At 26.9% G+C, this 21,505-nt stretch overlaps 1 protein-coding gene across 1 annotated transcript in view; it reads right to left on the bottom strand.

The window, feature by feature from the left end:
* The window catches only part of LOC136989972 (serine/threonine-protein kinase mTOR-like), a 136,275-nt gene that overhangs the window by 84,244 nt on the left and 30,526 nt on the right, over window positions 1-21,505 (bottom strand). The window contains 12 exon segments of the mRNA XM_067288283.1: window positions 124-269; window positions 406-479; window positions 482-497; window positions 4,599-4,682; window positions 6,700-6,822; window positions 8,238-8,443; window positions 9,150-9,243; window positions 9,345-9,463; window positions 10,910-10,993; window positions 15,549-15,712; window positions 18,237-18,362; window positions 20,863-21,042. Of these exon segments, the coding sequence (XP_067144384.1) occupies window positions 124-269; window positions 406-479; window positions 482-497; window positions 4,599-4,682; window positions 6,700-6,822; window positions 8,238-8,443; window positions 9,150-9,243; window positions 9,345-9,463; window positions 10,910-10,993; window positions 15,549-15,712; window positions 18,237-18,362; window positions 20,863-21,042 (1,416 nt within the window).

The raw sequence follows: 21,505 nt of genomic DNA, 5'->3' as shown, positions 1-21,505 counted from the left end.
AATAAAAAATAAAGCAAATTTAGGAATTAATACATTCAAAATTCACTTTACAAATTTTGATAACATATGGTTCAACTAAATCTAAAATGTTATCATCATTCAATTTCCATTCCAAATTAAAACTTTAAACTTACTTCTCTTCTAATACCAGGAGACTGTTCTGTTTTCAAAAAACTTAATATAACTTCTAATAAATTTGGGTATTTGCCATATGGTTCAACAACATATCCAGTACTTTCAACTAACTGTCCCAAAGTCCATAATGCTACCTGCAAAAATTATTAAAAGTTTTTAAAAAAATTTAAATTTAATCTTACTCAAAACACATCCATTTGAATTATCAATACAAAGTCTAAAAAATATATATATATATCATATTATATTATATAATAATAATAATAATACCTCACGTCTCGGAAGTGAAGAAGAATCTTGTAACATATCTATAATAATTGGAAGCAATTCATCCATCCATTTCTCATTTCTCTTCCACTAACCTATTATCAAATATAAAAAAAAAACATTAAATTTTAATTAGTTTTTATTATAAATGCAAATTATTAAAATAGAACTTAGGTAATAAAATAAATAGAAAAACTACATATTAAAATAAAAGATGCAATTTCTTCTAATATATTTACTTAATTTTATTAATCAAGTACAGTATTTGGTATTTTGTGTGTCATTAGCAACCAAAGTCTGATTTAATAAAAAAATACAAGTAAACAACATTAACAAAAGAAAAAATATTGTGAGATCCAGAAATTCCCCTGAACGTAAAATTATAATAATTGTTCCCTATATTAAATTAAGAATTTTCCTATTATAAACATCCTGTCTAGAAAAGGTCCTGGACGAGAAAATATGCATCCCTAGCTGTATAACTGTCAACTATCCATTGTTCTTAAGCTGTGTACAGATCATCTTGCAACTTAAGTTTATAGTTAACATCCGAATTCGTCATCTATTCTTGGTCCCGGGAACACCTATGACCCAAATCGCCATCAACCATCGATCGTGTGACCAATTTTCCCAGCCTAAAGCTATAAAAGCCACTTCTTTCCCCCCCCTCAGGGGAGTCTCTTATCATCTGCCGGACCAACACCATCGTAGGTCGTCACCACTCTGAACTTAAGTTCCAGCGTCACCACGCTCAGTCGTGACTTTATAAAACTGTGCCATTTTCGGATACCGATTTACACTTCTTGGATAGCAAAGTGCTAACTCTATAAGGAAACTAATAATGAGGTATGAACTGAACCTGTAAGCTCTCTCTCAAACCCTATACGAATTAGGGAATTTAGTCAATTTTGTAATTGTGTCTTTTGGTTAATTGCAATAAATCTGGTTTTAATTGTTAAATGGTGTCCTCTTTGACTCGAAATACCGCTTTCGCCTTATCATCGACCTCATCTCCCCTCCTATCCACTCGCCCGACAAGAATAGTCCCGACTCTCGGGACTGAAATCGAAACTTTAGCCATTTTGACAAGTGAAAGGTCAACGACCTGTTGCCAGAAAGGGAAGATACGACTTCCTCCTACCTCCCTCAATCTCACAATATGTTAATAGTTTATTTTTGTGAAATATTATCTGAAAGCCAAATACAATTAAAAAACTAAGTAATTAAAATATATTTAAAAAAAACAATAACTATTTATAAAAATGTATTATTTTGTGTTTTCACTAGTATAAATAGAAATTGTTATTTAAATTTATTACAGTAATAAACAATTTATGTAAATTAAATTGCAAATTGTATCCAGATTAAGCCTAAATGATTAGAAAAGGCATACAATATATAAATATAACATTGAATAAGCATTAAGTTTAACTAAATTAAACACTTATATGTTCAACTACTTTTTTAAACTTTAGTCAATCATAATCAAGCATTAGAAGAGAGAGGGAAAAAAATCATTTTTAAAAATTTGAGAATTAAACAATGTTCTAAGGAAAAAGCAAGATATATTTAATCTTATTAGAAGATTGAAACTTTAAGGATGTCAGTATCATTATATACAAAGTTCTGAATACATGCCAAATATCTAAAACATCTTTTCAAAAAATTTGGAGTGCTAGTGTTTCAAATAAAAAAATTTTGTTCTGCCAATGATCAAAAGCCGAGATAATCTTAAAAATTTTTTAAAATTTGAATAATTTGGAAGGATAATTTATATATAAGTATATTTTTATTCCTAAAATTTTATACTAAGAGGTTATAGAAAGAATGCAACTTGATTAATTTTGAAATAAGATTAAAGTTTAAATACAGTAGCCCTTCATTTATTGTGGATTCAGATAATAGCAAGGGTGAGGCTGAAGTTTTAAACATGAAAATGTGTACGTCAGACGTTCGGTGCTACTTTCCTGTAAGCCTAGATGTTTGACAATGACGTTTGGCAGTGATTCTCAAAGTGGGGGTCATGAAAAATATTTGGGGGGGTCGCTGAAAAATTGATGCCAAATCAATTTTTTTTTCAAATATTTTATAAATTTACTATAGATTCATGTTTAGAAATAGTAGAAATAAAAAATATATAAAATAATTTTTACTTAAATAAATTGCACATATAAATAATAAAAACAATATAAATATTTAAATACAAGCCTAAATATAATATTCATAAATTTGTGCGCTATTGGGGAATCCCCGAGTTCCACTCTCCGCCTAAACTATGATAGAACAGCGTTGTCATTTGGAACGATGTTCACTAGCAGCGTTGTGTCTGTAGGCAAGTCGACTTAGGTAGATTATCCGAAAACCGATCAACCGAAAGCGTTTCAGTCGGCAAATTTGAATTTCCGCTAGTGCTGTGGTGCTGCAATATTTCGCTATGTCTTGGGATACTCTGATATTATTTTAGTTGATATGCGTTTTTAGCTGGCAGCCTGGCGTGACCATGAAAGGGTACTTAAGGATGCGCCAGTATTTGAACGAGACTTTTTTCCCATTGTGAATGGTAAGTTATGCTTGTTTTTCTGAGGACTGTGTTGTGCTGAATCGGAACGTTTTGAGACTAGATAAACTTCCGAAATATAATGTTTTTTGTTTTTATATTTTTCAATATATTTATTTTGTTTGTGAAAAATAAAAAAATAATTTTTTTAAAAATTTCGTTAGTCTTAACATTGACAAAAATTCAGCACAAAGCGACACGCAACGGAGAGAAATTTCAACATGGAATAGATTAATTAAACATAAGAAATTAACTCGTCCTGAATTTAAATTAACCCCCCTTCCCTCCGGGATGTTTTTCTACACATACTCATTCTTCGGGGGTCCTTTGAAATTTTTAAGTGCAAAAGGCGGTCGCAGACCAAAAAGTTTGAGAAACACTGGCGTTTGGAATGTTGAGCATGATTCCACTGACTTTCCAAATGCCATTGTCAAACTTCTAGGCTTACAGGAAAGCGGTGCTGAATGTCTGACATACACATTTTCGCACTGAAAACTTCAGTCTCAACCTCGTTATTAACCTGTCCATCTGTTTTGCTTATTTAATCTTGATGAATTTATTCTTTCATCTGCAGTGGTAATTTCAAGAACAATGATAGGAATAAAATACCATATTTCATTGCAAAAATAAATTCAGTGGCAATTGATAATTTAAAATTTATTGACTCAAGTGCTTTTAAAATTTGGGAGACCAAAATAAAGTGCAATATTATCAATGTTTCCTTTTGATATTAAAAGATGTTTATTTATTGGTTTTAAGTACTGTCTCCTCATTTACAAGTTTCTGTAAATTCATAGCATCACACCTTTGTGTAAATTGAGGTGTTGTGTCAATTCGCATTGTGTGAATTGACACAATACCTCAATTCAAAGTTAAATTTCGAATTCACTACAAGTTGTGTAAGGAAAACATTTCTTTATTTCTGAACAAGTTCTAAAATTTTTACACAGTAGTAACTTTATTTTGCTTTTTAGAGAATTTTTACTCTGTAATTTCATACATTTCCATGTTCTATTATATGTTCAATATTCATTTTTTAAGTTTTCAATTACTATATTTATAATTTCTATTGACAAATACAAATTACACAAATTTTTAATAATAAGCAATTAAGAAATGTAGTACTGTATAATAAAATCGCAACCGATATTTTGTTTTTATATCAACAGTATTTGTCTTTACATGTCATTGTTAAAGAAATAATAATGCTAAATGAGTGTTCATTATATCAATGTTTATGTAAACATAGTTTATTACAATATAACCACAAATAAAATTCATTATTGCAAAACTAAGCTTATTTTATATCAGAAACACTTGCTGATGAATGGATAGAGGATAGCAGATTCCAAAGCATGTATAATCTGTTTAGTAAAAGCTCAGAATTTTTAGTACTCGGTTATATCATGCTTTTTCTTTGTCTCCCGACAAACACAATATAACAAGGGGCTATTGTATTTATTAATCTGAAACAGATTATATATCATCATCATTATTATTTTTGCACAATCAAACACTGTTGAAAAAACATCAAATTCAGATTTTTATAGTGTAAAAAAATCATTAAAATATAATTACTTAAATTTTTAATTTATCAAATAAAAATTAATTAATTAATAATGATATCTTTTGTCTTTACCTGAGCTTGTTCACCTACAGCAGCCAAGACACTTATCACAACACTAGGATTTGGATCGGGATCTTTTAATTTTGGAATTAAAACCTAAGATTATATAAATGAAGATTTTAATTTTAATTAACTATAAAAATTATAAATATATTAAATTTCTTAACATATTTTACAAATTTAATATTTTAATTAAATATATTTATTTTCTTGTGTTATCTGTGTGTTCATATCAATATATCATTTCAAATATATCACTTCAAAATAAGGAAAATCTGCACATTTAAAATACAATAGCAAAATTTAGATAATTGAAATAACTACCTTTTATAACCTATTAGTAAAATAAAAAATTTTTTCCTTTGATGATTTAAAAATATAGTTTCAAATATATTGAGATATTAAATGTTAAATGATATTAAGTATAAATCAAAAACGTTTTCATCAGATAATAGTAATAATGTATTAGTAAACTGGGATAAACCAGACATGTTTATATATAATAAAAACATGCAACTAAAAAATAATAAAAAAACTGTATAATTATTTATAAAAATAACAACTTAATTTTTAGTTAATAACAAAGTCGATAATTCAGAAATGAATTCAAGAATGTGAGTATTAAAGAAACTGGAAAAGTTTGAATAATTGATAGACAAGAAATGTAAAAAAATGGGTGGATACCACTAATATTTTTTGGGTTTCAATTATGCTATTTTCTAAAAAATTTGTTACCTCTACTTTTTAATTGTGTAACTTTGAATTTTAAATAATATACTGGAAACTTTTATATCATACATTCTTATATTTAATTATAATCTTAGAAAACATGTAACAACTAAAATATGTAATTTTACATCTAAAAATATAACATTTCAAAGTTAATTCCAGACTTTCTGATATTGGAAATCTAAAGGTATGAACTTGTTTTCATTTAAAATTTTATATATACAAGCTATAACAATTTAGTATTGAAGAATAGATGCAATTTTTTACTAAACTTTTTACATTAGAAAATGAATCCAAAAGGAATGATTATTTAGTTCATTTTATTTCAACTTTATGAAAATTTAAGTTACTTTTAAAATGTTTTAATAAAACTTTTACTTCATTTGTTATTAGACAATCATGTATTTGTAACAGTATAGTTGTCATGCTGCATATTGTTTGTTAATATCTAATGTCAATATATTAATATTTGAATATTAAAATAAATATTATAGATATATCTTGTATAAATTATATTTCTATAGTTATGATAATATTTAAATTTTTCTTTTTATTATTATTGTTGTTATTATTTTATTATATTATTTTAAATTTTAAGTTTATTTCTTTATAATTTGATCAAATGTGCTGGTACATTTTTAATGTTAATATTTTATGGTTTTGTCATATAATTAAAATATCAAACTAAGATACTAAGATAAAATGAAATTTTCAATAACCAAAATGCTTACAAACTGCTTTCTATTCAATGCTTTGGAAAGTTAAAAAATATATAATTTTGCAATAATCTATTATGTATGGAATATTTAAGACATTTATTTAGTTTATTGGGCTGCAATTTTCAAACTGTAGACCTATACATTCCCATTGTCATCTGTCTGTCCTTCATTAATCTTGAGAATCGAGTTAGATAGATGAAAATTGAGACCAGATATGGAAAGATTAGGGCCAAAGACCCAAATTAGCTATATATGAATTTCTAGTCTGGAGTGGAAGTCATATTATTCATTTTTTTTAATTAAAAGTTTATTAAAAATTGCAGCTCAGCATTGTAACAATGTCATAATAAATAATTTGTGTTAATATATTTTTGTCATTTTTGTTAAATATCATCACTATATAAATTAACAAACCGATATAGCATCATTCCATCTAACTTAATATTCATTTAGTTATTTTGCCATTTCTCATACAATAATTATAACACCTATAGGTCCAACTTTAATGTGAGTTTATAGTAATATTTATGAGAGAATTCCTTCATTAAATACTTTACTAAAAGCAAAAAACTTGTACAAACATATTAAAAAGCATAATAACAAAATGTTATAACTGGATCTAGTATCCTTTACATGTATATAATTAATTAGTAGAAACTCTATACCTTTAAAACAGGTTCCATATAAGGTCTAATAAGACGAGGTGTATTAGCAACCAAATGTCCAAGCATTTTAGCACTTTGTTCTTTATTTCTTCCTATTCCTGAATGTTCCAATTCCAATAATATCTAAAATTAAGATGTTTACACAAATCTTAAAATAAATATTTTATTCATTATTTATTTATAAATAAATAAATACCATATATTTCCACAGATAAGACGATAGTTAAATCATAAAAAAAGGCTCCCAAAATCCAAGGTTGTCTTATAGGACAGATACAAAAAACAAATTAGATTGAAATTTATATAAATTAAAACCATTATAAAAAAAACGGACAAATTGTAATTATTTACTAGTAGAGAGTAGGGTATGTCGTAGCCTATAGGACATTTTTGTGAATAGTCGAGGTCATTACCCGAATACCCGAATCATTGCGAATGTTTGCAACAATAGCAAGGCAGAAAATAAAATTTGTTCATTCGAAATTACGAATAAGACATAATTCCATATACACTATACAGTATTATCATCCAGATGATGATTGCTGATCTAAACTAAATTCATAGGCCATTGATAGTTTGGGGGTCATCTTATAGGACAGATATATGCTAAAACTATAAAACTTTGATGAATATTTATACCTTGTCTTATGTGAAGGTCATCTTATTTGTGGAAATATACGGTATATATATGTACTGTACATACACATCCACATGTATATTATTTAATAATTTTTATTATAAAACAAAATTAAGACTAAAAATAATGTAAAAATTTAGTTCAATAGTTAACATTTCTTAATATTTTAATTACAGAAGAGCACCGATTATCCAACCCCCGATCAACCGTCACATCAGTTAACCGACCACGTTCTAGTCGGTAAATTCAAATGTCCGCTAGTGATGTGGCGCTACAATATTTGGCTATGTGTTGGCTACTTTAATATTATTTTTGTTAAATTTTTGCGTTTTACCTGGCAACATGGCTCGACCATGAAAGGGAGGCCAGTATTTAAACGAAGCTTAATTTTATTTAATGACGCTATCCAATTGCTGTTTTTAAAATGTGTGCGAGATTTAGCGGCAGAAAACGAGTGTCAGTTGCGAAGCAAAATAAAAATTTTGGACTTCTTTTCTAATGTATAGGCCTACTTTATGTAAAATATGTAACCCGAATATATATATATATTATATAATATTTATATTTTTCAATATACAGTACAGTTCTGTATTTATTTTGTGCAAAATAAAGAAATAATTTTTAACGATACAATAGCAACGATTATTATTTTAAAAAGTTTGTTAGGCTTAACATTGATGAAAATTCAAGGCAAAGTAGGTTAATAGCGATATACTAGTTACATGGAATATACTAATATACTATACTAATAATGTATTTTTTCATACTTTTCGGTTATCCGTTTTTTCAGTTATCCGACCAACCCCAGTCCCCAATTGAGTTGGATAATCGATGCTCTACTGTATTATAGAAAAAAAATATTCTCATATAAAAATTTATGAATATAATGAGAAAATGATACCTGTATCAGAACTTTTCTAAGTGGAGGCAAAACATATGCAGGATTGAGATTACTAAGTCTACCGATAGAACACAGAGCTAACTCTCGAATTTCAAATATTTCATCATTTAATGCCATGAATAACGCACTTAGATTTTCAGCTTCAGCTAAATGTGCATCAAATCTTTCATCCAATGAGGCAAGTACACAATAACGAACATCAGAGTCTATTTATAAAAATTAAAAAAAAGTAAATAAATTTCATTATACATGAATTTTTCAACATTTTGTCCATAAAAACAAGTCAAATAAGAAAAAAAAAACAACAAATTAGATTGGAATACAACTGAATTTATATGCATAAGTTGTGATTTTGAAAATTGCTTTAATTTTAATATGTCCTGAATAGCATATGTAATGATTCTAAAACTTTGTAACATAAAATTATAAAAATTTCAAATGCAAACTTAAATTTTGGAATTAAAATTTATAAAAATGTCAATGTTCTAAGAAATTTGGCACCGTATTTAATGAAATTCATACATCTGCTAATTAAGGAAACAATAATTTTTATTTGAAAAATATTTTTAACTCTGTACAAAAATATTCTCAAATAAAAATTTTGGTTTCCTTAATTAACAGTTGTATGAATTTCATTAAAAATTTTAAATTACAAAATTTTCTACTTATTAGCCAGTAACTGAATTCATCTTGAAAATTTTCTTTAAAACCAAGAAATTATAGATTTTTTTCTATATGAATTTGTAATAAATATCAAGGAAGACTGCAGGACTAAAATTATAGTTAATTTTACAGAAAAAAGAATTTAAAACTTGATAATTGCTATTAATTATCAATCTATTTTTAACTTTATCATTTCAGCTGTAAAATATTTAATTTGAAAAAAGTTTAATTTTGTTAAATTAAAATTACCGGCATCAGTAACTCCTACAACAAGTAATTTTCCAAGAACATCTTGTACTGTATGCATCAATGTTGCACTATATCTTCCACTAACTTTCATTGACTAAAAAAAAGATAGATTGCAATTTATATATCAAACAAAAAAGGTTTAATTTATTATAAAACCACTCTTATTATCATTATAAATTATGAAAAGAAATATACTTGTACAGCAGGAGATAAAAGACGACAACAGGTCTTTACTGCTTCTAGTCTGATTTCTCGTTGTTCGCTATTTAAATACGTATCAGCACAATGTCTAATGAACTGCATAAGTGATCTCCCTATTTAAATATATATCAATCAATTATATATATATATAAAAGATTAAATTTTTTATAAAGAATATTGAAAAACTAATGAAAAATGGTAAATAAAAAATTTTTAACTATAATTTGATTTCATTTCAAATAATTATCTTAATAATCAACTTTATAAATAGCTAACAATTAGAATAATTACCCAATAAAAATGTTTCATTATATCAAAATAATTGAAAATAAAACAGATATTTGCTAACCTAGATGATAAAAATTAAAATAATTTCCATTTATGAAATATTTAAATTAAAAAAATTAATGTTGCTGTCACAAAAAGACATCCAAAGTTTTTCATAAAAATTATTTATAATTACTTCATTTTAATAAATTTAATCATAATGTATTAATTTGTATTTTTGTATAGGCTATCTTTAGTTATCATTGGTAATATTCATTAATATTACTAATTGAAATGTTGAAAATATATGAGAATATGAATAATAATTTTTATTAACCCACAGCTTAAAATTTTAATGCCTTTTATTTATTAGAAAAGCACTATCTAGCTAATTAAGAACATCTGTCAAACAGGAAAAGCTGTTCCACATAGATAACACTTTCTCCATCATCACCATCTGTTTTCAAACAAGGAAGAATGGAAAATTTATTAACTGACAAGAGAGTGGTAGAATCTTTTCTCTTTAGTTTGGCCAGATCTCTGATCAGTCTTTAACAATATTGTGTGGTCAACTCCATAACTCCTGCTTTCTTTGAATAACTGAACAAATCAACTAAAATTACTCAGGTTAGATATAACTATATAACCCTTGCACACATCTTGTGAAAGAAAGAATATTTACTGTTATAATGTAATGATGAACTCTCTTCAAAGTTCTCTCTACACACAGTAAGAAATCTGTATACAATTAATTTCTTTACAGTTTCTAACTTATAATTCATAACTGAAACATGCATAAATTTATGTTTAACATTTGTTTTATTTTATTTTGTGTAATAAAATAAAAAGTATTTCATATCACAATACAAGTTTCATCACTTTCTATTCTAGATATTCTAGAATCCATATGAGGTTAACCTACCTCAAAAGTATAATACTGCTAACAAACCTCACAAAATGGAAATAATTTGAATGTTTACAATAAAATAACTTTTCTGTATTGAACAAGTTTTGATGTCATATTTTTCCAAAAATAGTTATATTAAAATTTTTTATGCTTCTTCCTAATGGTTAATGAAAAAGACTTTAAGAAACCTAGTCTTAACGAGGTTTCTTAATTTTGGTTTTCTAAATACTTTTCATTGAATCTTTTTAATATAATAAAATTTTACACAGATAATATCATTCAATCTGAGTAACAAATAATTCTGAAATAGCTATTAGATTCATTAATATAATTTAGTATAATTTTATCAATCCTTTGATTTAACGAAAGATTTAAAATAACTAACCTTGAAAATCAAAACTTCCTAAAGTCCTTAAAGCCAAAGTAATACTTGCAACATCTGAGGATTCCATTAAAGACTGCAAATATGCTAATACAAATAAAGAAAAATGATTACAATATGAAAAATAATGAATAAAATATATTTAGTAGAAAATTATTATATCAATTAAATCATATACGGGTATCCCTCATACAACAGAGTACTTCTACAGTTTTGTTCTAACATAGTTTGAAAATTGGTGATATCCCCCCATACAATACAACTTTCGGTTTCACTGTAACACAGTTTGGGAAATCCGCTATACAAAATTTCACAATTTTTAAGTGTAAACTCCATTATTTGCTTAATTTTTTTTATTCAAACAAGCATGCATGAATATTGTCTCAAATTTGCCAATGGATTTTAGAATATTGAAATTTTCAATTTGTTTTGTGCCTTTCAACAGGTTTACTTTAATGAAAACTAACAGTAGAATTTTTTCTTCTTCCTTGTCCTAACTTGTCCCAGGTGTCATTGTCATTGCTTTCAGATTTTATCATTTAAGACCTACTGTGTTTTGTTTTTATAGATTAATCTTCGTATTTAGTAAAATTTATTTAAACATTTTTAGATAAGTGCTATTAAACTTTTTTTTAAATGTAGGCAAGCAATCATTTGTAAAATGATGAATGAAATACAGCGGTATCTCAGTATTCAAACAAAAATTATGGAAAAAAGTCACTTGGTACTTGAGTGAAAAAACATGACCTGATAGAACAAATTTTCAATTTTTTTATTTGTCATCCATAAAAATTTTTTATGATAAAAATAAAAAAATATAAAAATTTTGTTGATACTTCTGATCGAGATTGACAAAAAATCTGAGATGACGACAATACTTTGTAAAAAGCAAACACCCTCGTTTAACTGAAATTAACATTAAAACTAACAGTACAATTAACATTAACATTAAAACACAATACAGTACTTTTAATTGTGATTGTTAATTAATTATTAACTGGAAATAAATTATCAATTGCTTTAATAAACATATTTCTCTTAGTAATGAAAAAGAATAGTATACTTTTGCTAACTTATGGAATGTAACCTTATGTTTTGCATTAGTCCTTTGTTTTGTATAGCCTGGATTCACATAACACAGCACTTTTTAAGAATGTAACTACTGTGTTATACAAGGAATACCTGTATAATAAAACTTTTAATATAAATACTAATAAAGATAAAGTTCTAGTTTTTTGATTTGTAAGGGACACACATTATTTCATTTTCATGTGTATTTTTGTAAAACTCCTTTTTTAAATAGCTTCCCATCTTAATATAATAATAATAATAATGAAAGTTTCAACATTGAGAAAGTTAAGTAATTTTTTATATTTTGAATGAATATTCAAATTATAAACTTAAAGTTGATTTCAAACTGATTTATTTTATTGATAATCCATATAAATTTTTGTGAATCCATGTTTATCCTCATGAAAATACCATACCAATTATAAATTCTTAAAACATACACAAAACATACATCAGTTTAAAAAATAACAAGAAAATACAGTTTCAATACATAAAAATTTATCTATACCCTGAAAATCTTTTTTTTTTTATAAAAATAAAAATCAATTTAAAAAATATTTTTAGATAGACTAATCAAAAACATTTATGAAAAATATATTGCATAATTTTCTTTCACATATTTTAAATATTTATTAACTGATTAAGAATTAGAATATAGTGGTACCTAGCACTTGAAATAACTCTAACTTCAAACTCTTTGGAATTTGAATGCTAAATTTGACAAAAATTTGCTTCAGAGTTCAAACTGCACATGCAGTGAAAAATGCATTTGAAGTGTAAAATAAGCTTCTAAACCAAGAATACAATCTCAAATTAGTTACTTTTAAAGTAATAATGTATTAATAAAACTGGGAATATGGGAATCGCTATACATAACAACATTGGAAATATGCAATGCACCTACGCTGGAACTGCCCAACATATGGATTGCCCTATACAAGCGATTAAACGGCGAGTTACGTCACATCTCACACTATTGACGAGAAACAGTACCACGCATGCGCTGTATTACAGCACATTCGCAACATCGTACGTATTCAAAAATCGTAGATTCGTATTGAGTGTCGCCAAAAAACGTTATATTTAAATTTTTGCATGTGTTCTCCTTTGTTTCGAACATTCATGTTCAATATATATAAAAAATTGTTCATTCGCCTGACAACAACGGAAATACATTCGTCGAAAGCACTCAAAAGAAAAAAAAATTATTTGATAACGCCGTACACAGTGAGTTATATTTCGTATTAATAATGTATTAAATTTCATAACCATTATAATTAAATCATACTTCTGTGTTAAGTAATGACAGATGTTAAAAAATATATAAGAACTTTTTGTTCAATCCAATATCACTTTTACTTATAAATCCTGACATACAAGAAATGTGTGATAGGAAAGAACTCTAATAAGTAAGAGGAAGGCTGTAATATTGACAATTCAGATGAAAAAAAAAAACTTAATGTAAAGCATTAAAGCAGTACATGTGTAGTGAATCTAGTTGCCATCAAAAAAACACACCTTTAACAAACCCAGCAATGAAATTTACTAAATAGTAACGTTTTCGATCAGTTTAACTGATCTTCAGTTACAAAAATTTTATTATTTAATAAATTTCATTATTTGTCTATTTTTATTTTTATTGTTTATTTTATTTCTGTAGTTATTTATTTATGAATCTCAACTACGATTTCAGTTATTTATTTATTTATTTATTTTAGAATTCTTGTTATTGTTTATTTTTAAATTTTTGTATTTACATTCTACGTTCATGTTCTATTTTATCATAACTGAAGATGATCAGTTAAACTGATCGAAAACATTATTATTTCGTAAATTTCATTGTTGGATTTGTTAAAGGTGTGGTTTTTTTTTTATTGTAATCTATCCAGTCGATACAAAATTTGGTTAATGTTACCTTAGGTTCCGAGATGGCGGCGGTGGGAATTTTTCCCTATCTTGGCGACTGCGGCGGGGAAAAATTTTTTCCCTAGAGTCGTGACGTTGACGCCGTTGAGAATTTTTCCCCGTTCGGTTTCAACCCTGAGTTCGACGTTGCCGAGTATCCTGTAACCTCGAAATGGCGACGGCCGTGTGTAAATTTGCGATGGTAGAGGGAGCCTTTTCGTGACGTCGTGCGAGAGTAATATCGGCGGGAAATTCGTAGTGGTGTTACGAACGAATATGCAAATGCTCGATCTGTGACGTGATTTCTGTTCATTTCAATGCAATTTTATGCAAATCAACTAGTTTCCAGAATCGTTTACTGCAGTGTTGCGACGAATTGCGTATTGGAATAATTGCTGTTTATTTTTCTGGTTACGATATTTCAATTTTTTTTTTTCACCACCTCCCCGCGTTTAGTTTATTGCCAATTATTCGATAATGAGTAGTTTTGCCGATTTGAGTTTCAACGACGAATTTCGGTCGAGTTGCACCACCCGTGATATCTACAAGTTAATGGAAGATGACTTTTTGGAGCTAGGTTTGCCTCCCCGTATTGATAACGCATTGACATTTCCGAAATTTGCTGTAAAATTAGGCATACAGCCGACCGAGTCCGTTTGCATTCCGTGCGATTCTAAATGCAAATTATATCATCGGAGTAATAGAGAAAGCTGTTTCTTGCGATGTAGTAAGTGCGGAACGAAGACTTCTGCCTTTGAAGAAACATTTAAAAGTAAATTTGGCCACATTTCTTGGGGTTGCATTCTGTCGTTTATATGGCCAAGTAGTAATAAATCGAACAGAGGGAAACGCCAATCGACCAATAAAAGAGCAGCCGAATCGAAAAGAACAGGGAAGAAAAGAGCCGCACCAAGAGAAAAGGAAAGTATCCAAGCTGGCAAAACCGAAAAAAGAATGGATCGGAAAGGAAAAAAAAAGTAGGAAGAAGTAGGCAACCACCATCGAAAAGTGAGTAAAAAAATTTTTTTTTTTTTTTTTTTTTTTGTTATTTCGGTTAACGTCCGCGGAGTCTGCAGAGAAATTCAAGATGGCGGCCGGAAACGCGGCCATCTTGAATTGAGGGAAAAATTTTTTCCCCGTCACAGTCTCCAACGCAGGGAAAAATTTCCCCCGTCGCCATCTCGGAACCTAGGGTAACATTAACCCAAAATTTATACATGTAGTTGCCAAGTTTCAGTTGCCAAAGTCGATAATGTTCAACTGGTAAATGCAATTTTCATTTTATTATACAGTATTAATGTATTCTATTTATCATTTTCATGTTTTAAATAAATTAAATTCAAAGTACAGGGCACAAATGTATTTATAAAATCTTAAAATTAATTATAATTAATAAATAGTAAATGTAAAAAATAAAAGTTAAATATTAAATGGTAATATTATTAAACTATAATTAGTAAATAAACATTTAATATCTATTAAGTTTATTAAGTTAATTATATTTTCTTTCTTCATCACCAAGTTATTATCAAAATTAAAATTGTTAACAAATTTAAAAAGTTGTCATCATCATTAATATGCAATTCTGTGTTAAATATAAAAGAACATCAAAGAAAATAATAATTTATTAAATTAAATATTTAAATTATAGTGTTAAATCTCTTACTGGATGATGGTGGGGGAAATTGAATGTGTTTTGGCATTCCTGGATGACGAAGTGGACGATGCATTAATATGTAAGATAGCATTTTTAATAGACCATCTTGGATGTCTTTCTTCAGTTGTGGAATTTGTACAGATAATTCATGAAGTGCAGCAGTTAAAGCTGGACTGTAAATTTTAAAAGTATTAATAGTACATAAATAAGTATCAAAATAAAAATAAATTTACAATGCACTTATAGTAATGATAAAAATTTACATTATGGTTCCTTAAAACTTTAATTTTGCATTTACTTGATATTTTTGTAAATACTATATATGAAATATAAATGAAGAAATACTGACTTCAAAATATAAAATTACAAATCTTTAAGGAAGGAAATTAACAGTATATTTTCTAATATTGCAAGGTCTAACTAATGAGACTAATTTTATAAATTAATAAATTTTTACAAATAAATTATTCAAAATTATTACATTTAGTGCAAATTGCCTTCAAAATAACACCCTTCTGACATAACACTTATTCTATCTTTTTCCATGTCTCATAGCATCCCTGGAAATCATTTTCACTGAGCTGTTACAAAACATTGGTTACAGCTTTTTGGATGTTTTTAATGGTTTAGAAGATGACTTTTAATTATTTATCAAACTTGAAGAATGAGAGTCTGTTCATGTTCAATATTACAACCACAGCTGCAGCTGAAGAACATCCAGATCTTGACTCATTCTCCACTAATTCTTGCCTTTCTGCAAACATTTTTTGCTAATGAACACATAACAAAACCTTACCACATATACAGTTTTTAATGCATCATAAGTTTCAGTTGTGCTCTTTTTGAATTTCATAACAATTTCATTGAATATCATTATTTGAGATTTCCAAGACTTTTCCCTTATCTGATAAATGCCCTAATATTTCCAGGTTTTCCATGCCCATTGGATATCTTGTTAATGCTTATTGGCCATTTTGTTCAAAAGTTTTAGAAATATATATCTAACATTTAGATACATTCAAATTGAAAACCTAATGAAGAATAAAGCATACATACAATTGAAAAAGTTTTTCTTGTTTTTGAAAATTACTATTACTACATAGTTTCCCAATAAGAGTAATTGAATTTTGGAGAACTTTGAATTGAAATAAAATGAAAACTACAGAAGATAATATGGTGCTAATCTTTTATTTTATAGTATATTTAATGTCATTACTCATGAAAAACAATATCATTTAAATGATTCCCACAATTGCATTTGAAAGAGTGGATATGATTAACCCAATTTTCAATGACTGACACTTAAATCAGACTGTATCTCGCCAATAACATGAATGATATTTGTTATATAGCTGTCAGCAGTTTGTTGGAATAAACAAGATTTAATGTAACCACCATAAAAAGTAACTCAACAGAGTTAAGTCACAAGATTATGGTGGCCAGTTAACAGCTGCATTTCTTCAAATAGTCCTGTCACTGAACTTCATGTTTGAGTACATGCATCAATAACTGATCCAGTTTCTTTGAATTTTTTTTAACTAAACAAGATATCATGAGTTCTGTTGGCTAGTTATGTTGACCATAAATCAAATTAATTGAACAAGAATTCTGATAATAAGTTTTAATTTCAACATATTGAGGAACTATAAATCTTTCCAGGATGATTTGCAAAACACTAGAGAACAGATATGTAAATTATCTGACAATCGAATAAAAACTAAGCCACCTGTAACAGTTTAAAGCAGGGGTTCTCAAACTTTTTCAATCCACCGCCCCCTTTGTTCCATAAAGTTATACCCAACGCCCCCTAACCCATCAGTGACCCCAACTTTTGCCTTTGGTCACCGTTCAGTACCCTGCCTCCAGCGCCCCCTAGATTTACTCACCGCCCACAGGGGGGCAGTAACGCCCACTTTGAGAACCCCTGGTTTAAAGGTTCAGCTGCTCTTAATGAAAAACTCAGTAAAATTATATTTTTTAAAACTCAATACCATAGATTTAATTGAAATACTTTTATTTTTTAATTTTGGCAAATTGTCAAGTTCTAAAATTTTTTAAAATAAATGTGTAATGCAAATTTTTTAAATTATTTTGGATATGTAGCTTATATTATAAAAATTAACAAACAGTAATACAGTTAATAAAATCTATCAAATATAATAAAAATATAAGTATTTATAGAAAACACATTCTATTATTTTTAAACATTTTAGAGATCTTTGGAAAAACGAAACTATTATTTATAACAATCATTTGAAATAAATAAATGTTAGGGTTAATTTTCATACTTCAAATGCAATTTGGGGATCTAGAAACTGAAGCTTGTTTCCAGAAGTGATACATCTAAAAATAAAAATTGAAAATTTTACTATATTACCATGTCCTTTCGTTTTTCATTGATAAAAAATAATACATTATTTTATCATCATACAGGCAAGCAATCCTTTTGAATTACCTCTCCATTTAGAAATAATTTCTCCTATGTTTATTGTTCAAAGTTGAGAGATATTGATAAATTCTTGATACAATATTCCTTGTAAATTTTTCTGTTTTATTAATTAATCTATATTTTCATTCTTCCCAGAGGCGATTTTTAAGAAATTTTTTTATAATTAACTGTACAAATAATTTCATTTGATTGCATATGAGTCAATAAAATTCTAAACAAATAATATGCTTAATAAAATTTAAAATTACCTTAGTCCTGTAGCCATCATTGGTTCTAATAATTCCTTGATATCATTTTTAATTGAAAGACCAACTGCTCTCCCCAACATACTAATACATGTAAAAACAGCTGGTTCCATAGCTGGTCCTTTTTTTCTACAAAAAAACACAATATGTAATATTACTTAAATATTTTAGTTTTAGAATTGAAACTAATTATACAATAAACCATAGCCTAATTATAAATATAAAAAGGTTGATTTTAATAGCCAGATATATCTAAAATTCAGATTATGTTTGAGCTTAAGCTAATTATTAATTAAATAAATTACAGAATTTGACCTAAAAGTTGACAATTAAGTGCTATCTTAAACTAAGATTAATACAGTAGAGCATCAGTTATCCAAATATCGATCAACCGAAACGTCAGTTAACCGAAAGCGTTCCAGTCAGACTGTGTCGTGCCAAATCGAGCGTTTTTGATACTAGATTAACTTCTAAAGTATAATTTTTTTGTTTTTATATTTTTCAATATATTTATTTTGTTTGTACAAAATAAAGAAATAATTTTTAATCATACAATAGCCATGATTATTATTATTAAAAATTTTCATTAGGCTTAACATCAACGAAAATTCAAAATTCAATGCAAAGCAATACACAATGGAGAAAAATTTAAACGTGGGATATATTAATATACTACTATTGGGATATACTAATATACTATATTAATAATGCATTTTTTCGTATATAATCGGTTATCTGAAAAATCGATTTTCCAAACAACCCCAGTTCTTAATTGATTCAGATAATTGATGCTCTACTGAAATTAAAATTTGAGTTTTCAGTAAATAATTTAGAAAAATTCTGAAAAAATAATCAACTAAGAATGGAATATGAACCCACAATTTCTGTTTACCATGCAAATGTGTTACTAATTATGCTATCAAGATATTTGTCCAATCTTCAGTTTTAGACCTAAATTAAGTTAGATATATGTTAATAGGCTTAAATTTCATAATCATACAGGTTACCTGCTATTGCGTTAACAGCAATTAATCTGCACAAACTATAATTAAAAGTCAGCTGTGAACCACGGAGAACTATAGATGTAGTAGTTCTCAGTCATTTCAATAGTAATTAGTATGTATGATTATAAAATCTAACTCAAGTTTATAAATTTGATCCCTTGATCTAACATTCAAATTAGTTTTGAATACTCTTCCTTGTTACTCAATTGGCCTCTCACTTGTTTATAAGCAAATTCAGAGACCACAGCCATGAGAGATCAACATTGAAAATTAATATGACTATTGAATTCAATTCCAATTGAAGATGCTTGTTGATCTTGTATCTCACACCACTAATTGTGTTCTTATTTACTTAACCCTGTTACTGTTATTAATTGGTTATCATTATCAGTGTCAATCAGTTCAAAAATGACAACCAAGCAGATTCTACTATATTTGCAACACTTTAAATAATCTACTCTATTATAAAAACAACTTTGGTAAGCTACTTCATTCAAAATTTAAGTTTCAATTCAGTTCTGATAATAATAATATGCTTCCTTTGTTAGAAATTATTTATTTAATATAAGATTTTATAAATTAATGGTTGAATTAATCTAAATAATAAACTTCAAGCAAAACTACTTTAAAATTATTAGAAAATACCACTTTGTAAAACCAGAGATTACATATTAAACAAAAAGTTTTGACTCATTTAATTTTTTAACTGATGTGTGTATATATATATATACACACATATATACATGTATATATACACACATTAGTTAACTAATGTGTGTATATATATATATACACACATATATACATGTATATATATACACACATTAGTTAAAAATTTATATATATACATTAGTGCATTTTATTTTTAAATTATATTTTTTAAAATTTTTTCATAAACATATATATAAAATAATAATAATAATTACAAAATTGTTTTTTTTTCTGTAATTGAAAAAATATAAAAACAATAACCAAAACAGTAAAACAGAAATAGTGAAAACGATTCTGTATAAATTCTGTATTCTGATGTAAAATTAAGCAGAATTCCTGTAAGTATGCATGAATTTTGCTTAATTTTGTTTAGCACAAGTGTATATAAATATGCATTCATATTTGTTAAATATGGATTAAATATATTCAGACAAGAGAGAAATCTCCAATTCACATTGATTAATTGTCTCCTTTTTAATTACAGATTTAGAAATTTCTAAGAATTTTAAAATAACTAAAGCTAGCTGAGAGAGAATGTTTCACTAATTTTGCATTATCCCAATCAAATGTTTAATTCTATTATATGTCCAGAAGTCAAGTGCTTAGACTAAGTTCAAATTAAGAAAACTTTGCGCTCACTGAAACACATTTAAAGTTGTGTTTAATATTTTTTTTATTTTTTCTTATTAACATTGTAGAAAATAGTGTCTCAAGATTCTGTATCTCAGAAATAAATAACTCAAATTAAAATACAATTAGATTTCCATTCAAAATTAAACCCTCTATATACTTATAGAATTATATTCATAATTATTTAGAAAAATACTATTTATTTACAAATTTTTTAAACATAATATATATTTTGTTTAAAAACTTGTTATATTTAAAAATTAAAGTAATATTATGTATAATACTTTGAAGGAGTATCCTTAGAAGGTAAAGAATTTCTGATCACATCCATTATTCTTGGTATATGGCGCTTTATTTCAGGTCCTACTGCAACTGAGAGTAATCCAATAGCAGTAAATGCAGAAAATCTTTCTCTGTCTCTTCTCAAACAGCCAAGTAAATAAGCCATTGCTTCATTTAAATAACTGAAATGATATGTTAATTTATTAATTTTGGAAATAGTAGTTCTTATAGTCTCAGAATATCTATATTTCATTCATATAACATAACATTTAAATTTTTCTGTAACTAACTTCATAATTATTTTTATTAAAAATTTTTGAATTCTGAAAAGCATTGCTATCATTAAACAATAAATACAATCAAAGTTATCAATTAGAAATCATAGTATCCTAGGTTTTTATTTCATTTGTTATATTTAACTTTATATATGGTAGTAAAAAACTGACATAACAGTTAGCAAGATAATTCACAGTTAATTAAGAATGAAAACAAAGTCCATCAAAACAATCACCTTTTTAATTCACATTCAGGTTCTGGAATACATCTTATGATAATTTCTGAAACAGGAAAGTGTTTAAAAAGATGATTGTTTTGACAGACTTTATCTTCAATCTTAATTAATATGAAAACTGTCATCTAGTGAAT

The sequence above is a fragment of the Centruroides vittatus genome, unplaced genomic scaffold, assembly GCF_030686945.1.
Source record: "Centruroides vittatus isolate TY-2023 unplaced genomic scaffold, ASM3068694v2 scaffold_861, whole genome shotgun sequence".
Classification (NCBI taxonomy): domain Eukaryota; kingdom Metazoa; phylum Arthropoda; class Arachnida; order Scorpiones; family Buthidae; genus Centruroides; species Centruroides vittatus.
Note: the sequence above shows the minus strand (reverse complement) of the source record. Positions and strands in the feature narration are given on the sequence as shown.